This window comes from Astatotilapia calliptera, chromosome 3 (genome assembly GCF_900246225.1).
Source record: "Astatotilapia calliptera chromosome 3, fAstCal1.2, whole genome shotgun sequence".
Taxonomy (NCBI): domain Eukaryota; kingdom Metazoa; phylum Chordata; class Actinopteri; order Cichliformes; family Cichlidae; genus Astatotilapia; species Astatotilapia calliptera.
Window position 1 is genome coordinate 7,757,416 of NC_039304.1, and position 4,674 is coordinate 7,762,089.

The 4,674-nt window shown below is 38.4% G+C and overlaps 1 protein-coding gene across 1 annotated transcript; it reads right to left on the reverse strand.

Annotated features, from left to right (window-relative positions):
- Positions 1–2,662: 2,662 nt before the first annotated feature.
- LOC113011930 (uncharacterized) lies at positions 2,663–4,674 on the reverse strand. The gene is made up of 5 exons (XM_026151803.1): positions 4,620–4,674; positions 3,817–4,527; positions 3,593–3,715; positions 3,458–3,501; positions 2,663–2,782 (listed from the first exon to the last, which is right to left on the reverse strand). The coding sequence occupies exons 1-5, from the start codon at positions 4,672–4,674 to the stop codon at positions 2,663–2,665; spliced, it is 1,053 nt and encodes a 350-aa protein (XP_026007588.1).

Consider the following 4,674-nt stretch of genomic DNA (forward strand, 5'->3'; position numbering starts at 1 on the left):
TGTGATCAAAAGGTCTTGACCAATGTAGAAAACCTCCATACGTCCTCTAGTCTTAGAGACAAGGCTCCGTTTGATTGGCTAACCAAAAGTGACTCTGAACTACTTTTGAAACAGGGTACAAAAGTTTAACGCCCCCTTCATTATGAATTTTGGTTCTCGCAGCAAGAGATATGGAAAACAATACCAGAGTTATAGTATTACATTATTTTAACCATTAAAACCCCAAAAATCAATAATGTGAGTGAGAGCAAACTTGGCCAAGGTTAGGATGTTTCCGGTTAGTGTGAAAAGTAATTTAGCGCTACTTATTGTCTTAAGAACAGTGAAATGAACCAAGATCTGATTGAAAGACGCCACAGACATTAGTTATTGTAGTGACTGTGTGTATGCCATATCTGGTGATGCAAGTTTTCTTACTTCAGTGAGCCATATCCTTTTTAAATGCTCTATGAAAAGATCATATTGCTTATTTTTAACTTCCCGTCATTCATACATTTGGATATGTTTCAGTGTTTCTCTTGCTGGTCCCACCTTCACATTTCTAATTGTCTAGCATGCTTAGAGAGAAATGCTGCATCATCAAAATTCGATTTTCTAGGCTTCTGTTCTGTTAGTAGTTTATATACATCTTTTCATTGTCTTTTCGGTTGCAATAATATGAGTGGCCACTGGGGAAAATTAGGGCAATAATCGTAAATGGACTGGTTCTTGTATAGCGCTTTTCTACTCTTCTGAGCACTCAAAGTGCTTTACACAACTTGTGCTTTTACACCCATATTCGCACAAGCACATTTTCCTAGGTGCTTTCTAAGTAACATTCACACACACACTCATACTCTGATGCATGCAATTTGGTGTTAGTATCTTGCTCAAGGATATTTGGCATGCAGACTAGGGGAAGCCTTCTGATCAGTAGATGACCTGCTCTACCGCCTGAGCTACAGCCACCCCCACATGAGGGCATCATGTGACTTACTCACAATACAACCATCAATGTCCACCCAATGGGGGCCATAAATGGACTTGCTGCAATCGTTGAGATATATGAATCTGAATCAAAGTGGTGCGTTTGGTGATAAAAAAAAAAAAACTTAAATAACATGAAAAATCCAGAAAATTAATGGAAAATCTGTGAAAATCCAATTGCCCAGACCTGAAACTTGCTGTTTAAACATTAACAGCAATGTCATGAAAGTGACGCTATCCCACACTGAGAGCCATGAGTTGAAGCTTACATGTTGACTAGATGTAAATTAAATAATATCAAGCGTACATTCCTTGAAAAGACTCAAGGACTGAACATTGCGCGATAAAAAATTTAATTTTGAGTATAGGAGAGAAGGAAGTACTGCAGCTGCAAACAGATCTGCTTTCGTCCCCATCACTGACTTTTCCACCCTGGTGACACATTGGTAGGTGTAGTGGTTGGTAGTTCACTCTTGTTGTCTCTGACACAGCTGCCTCCTACAGCTACTGTCACTTTTATTGAACTCTCACTCACTAAGTCTCAGTCATTTATGTTAATTGGGATCATACTGGATCTCAATACAGTTCTTCTGGTTAAGGAGGTCAAAAACGTCCTGCATCCGTATTCACTGTCCTCTAGTAAAGGCTAAAAGCCAAAAAAAAGGATATTAAAAAAGCAGTGGGGCCATGGACATAACGGTTTTTGATATTTGGTTCATGTTTTAGCCATAAGGAAATGTTTATATTGCACCAAATTACATTTATTTTTATTTACATTTCATTTACATTTATTTTATTTTTCATGTCTGTCATAGAATTGTGTTAGTTAAAATGTGTGTGAACCTTACTGACTGAAAGGCCACAAGAGCTTGGGCTTCACTGGTTTTGTGTGGGTAAGAAGCAATATAGTTATAGAGTGCATCCTATTTGAATAAAATGAATAAAACAAAGACAATGTGATTGATTGCATTTTGATTTATTTTAGTATTTTGATGTAGTCTACTGAAGAAACTTGAGCATCATTAATACTGCATGGCTGCAGTCCATAAACACACTGCAGACACTTCCTGTCTGAAACCAGAAAGACAAAGTGAGCTAGGTGTTCTTCAAAGTACTTTGAAAGTCAGTCATTTGACTGTTGACCACACAGAAGCTACATACAGAGTCTCACTTCTCTGGTTTCAGGTGTGCAAACAACACCAAATGGAACAACATTCTGCAAATGCAGTTGTGAAAGATGTATGACATGTCTTAAATTATCAGAAGATTATCACTGATAAATTGTTTCCTGTCATGTTCAGCGTAACTGCATATTTAGAAGTTAAGTGCCTGCTTACCACAACACTGCTATGAGAAGGCACAGGCCTGCTGTTTCTGTGCGTGCAGTCTCATCTCTGAAGGCCACACTTAGAGACTGCAGAGACGTTCTGTTTATGACCCTTTCGCATTACTGAGTTTGTAATATTTGTAATATGAGCTTGCTAGCTTATGTTCCTCACAGTTCTACTGGCTTTTATGTAGCAATCTTTCTCTTTTACCTTTCTTTATCTCTGGCTTGTAGTTCTCTTCTTACCATACACAATATATTACAACAATGCTTCAACAATCAACAAATCGAAAAAACAAACAAAAAACAAATGCTTTAAAGACACAGTTTTTCTTACAGGACAACATGGCTACAAATGAAATTCCAGGTTTACTGTTTGACACTGGAGTACACACATTCGGTGTTTGTGTTGTCTCTTTGTCTCTTGGATCGGTTGACCTTGTGGTCCCTCAAAGCAGCATAATGGAGGTTGTCTGAATCTTGGTTACCCTGATAATAACATAACAATTTCAAATTAGTACTTTATTAATCTTTATTGCCACTACAACATAATGGCACATTGCTAAGGACATCTACACACCTGGAAGAATAAATGCATCATCAAATGTGCTGCTTTACATTCAGTAGCAGGCAGGTGCAGTTGATGGTGGGAATCTCACAGTTCACACCAGACTTCATTTGCAATATGTATACATTTATATTGTGTCTCACGTCTCCTTGTACCACAGAAATGTGTCAAAGTTGCCAACTCTCTGCTGACCTAATAACTGCAGAGTTTCAAACCTCCTCTGGTATTTACATCAACACAAAAACTGCACCGGGAGCTTCATGGCATGTTTTGTTATAGCCGAGCAGCTCTTCTGGTTCTAATGTTTAGATGGCCCAGTACTTTTGTCCATATACAGTATTACTGATATCTTCCACTTTGTCAAACTTGATAACTTCCAATGGTTGGTCATTATGTTGATGGAAGCCATAACTGTATCTACCAATGTTTCCTCTTATTTGTTTTTAAAGATTATTTTTAGTAAACATAGGTCCAAACATAATTTTCTGTTGCTTAAGATAGTAGAAATGCAAAGATTGCAACATCACAAACTAGAAAACTGGTGTACCCTACTTCTGTCTATCTACATACAGTTAGACTGGCAGATTAGTACTCACTTCTGTATTTGGAGTTGAGGCATTTGCAGATCTTGCTTGAGAGTCTGGTTATGAAGGTTGGAGACAAAGTTGCTTTTTAAGTCTTTATGACTGTATATGCTACCTAAACATGGGTGAAAAGTAACCACAGCCTACCTGAACTTTGGCGTTTCATTTTGATATTAATTCTCAGTGCTGCATATGACAGCATAAGCAGCAGGATAATGGTAAATATCAACGCTCCACTCAGGAAATACACCAAGACAACAGAGTGCTCATCTGCAAGTTAAGATGAGTAAAGCAAACATTTTTGAACATGCTTTGTGTGTAAAACAGTCACAGTCATGCAAATATGAAACGGATTTTGTATTGCTACTTACGCTCAATGTGGAGCTCTTCCCGGTCTCCAAACAGTATGTGTCCACATGAGGCAACAGCACAGTAGCTCAAAGCATCAGAGAGATTAGGACTTTTCATGGGTAAGTTGTAGAAGCAGGTGTGTGTTTGTGTCGTAGGCCTCTTCTCATACTCATCACTCCTGACTCCGTTGGCATAAATGAGTCCAGGATGAGATTCGACAGAATCCTGGAACCAGTAAACTCTGTGGCCTCCATCGTAGGTATGTTTGTGTATAATACAGTTCAGAGCAGAGCCTCCAGGCTCAATGGTTTCGGATGGAACCATCGTCTCAGACTGATGGAGCAAAGTTTGGATGTTTATCCCTGAACCCTCTACACTGACAGTAACACCTTCAGAAAATTCAAAATCGTATACATAGATACCAATGCAGTAATAAGTAGCTGAGTCCGAAATCTGTAGATCTGAAATGATCAAGTGATTGTTACCATTTCCAGTGTCTAGTGAGAAACGAGAATTGTTTTCAAACTCACTGTAAAACGTGCCATTTTTTTCATGTTTATAAAATTTAGACACAAGCTTTGGATTCTGTCCCAGAGATTGTTTATACCAGTAAAACATCACTGCGTCTTCTTCGTAGAAACATTGCAAAGTCACTTTGTCACCAACGCTAGGCGACACAAAACCACTTTCTTGACGCACATAAACTGAGGATTTCAGGTTAGTCTTCTGAGCTGATGAGGAAAAAAAACACTGATTTTAAAAGATTGTGTATATCAGTATATATATGCGTTCTATACAGCTGTATTTAGAAGAGACAACTTACCTACACTACCCAGTGCCAGGCATGTCAGACACAAAGCAAACTTTAAAGGCATCAT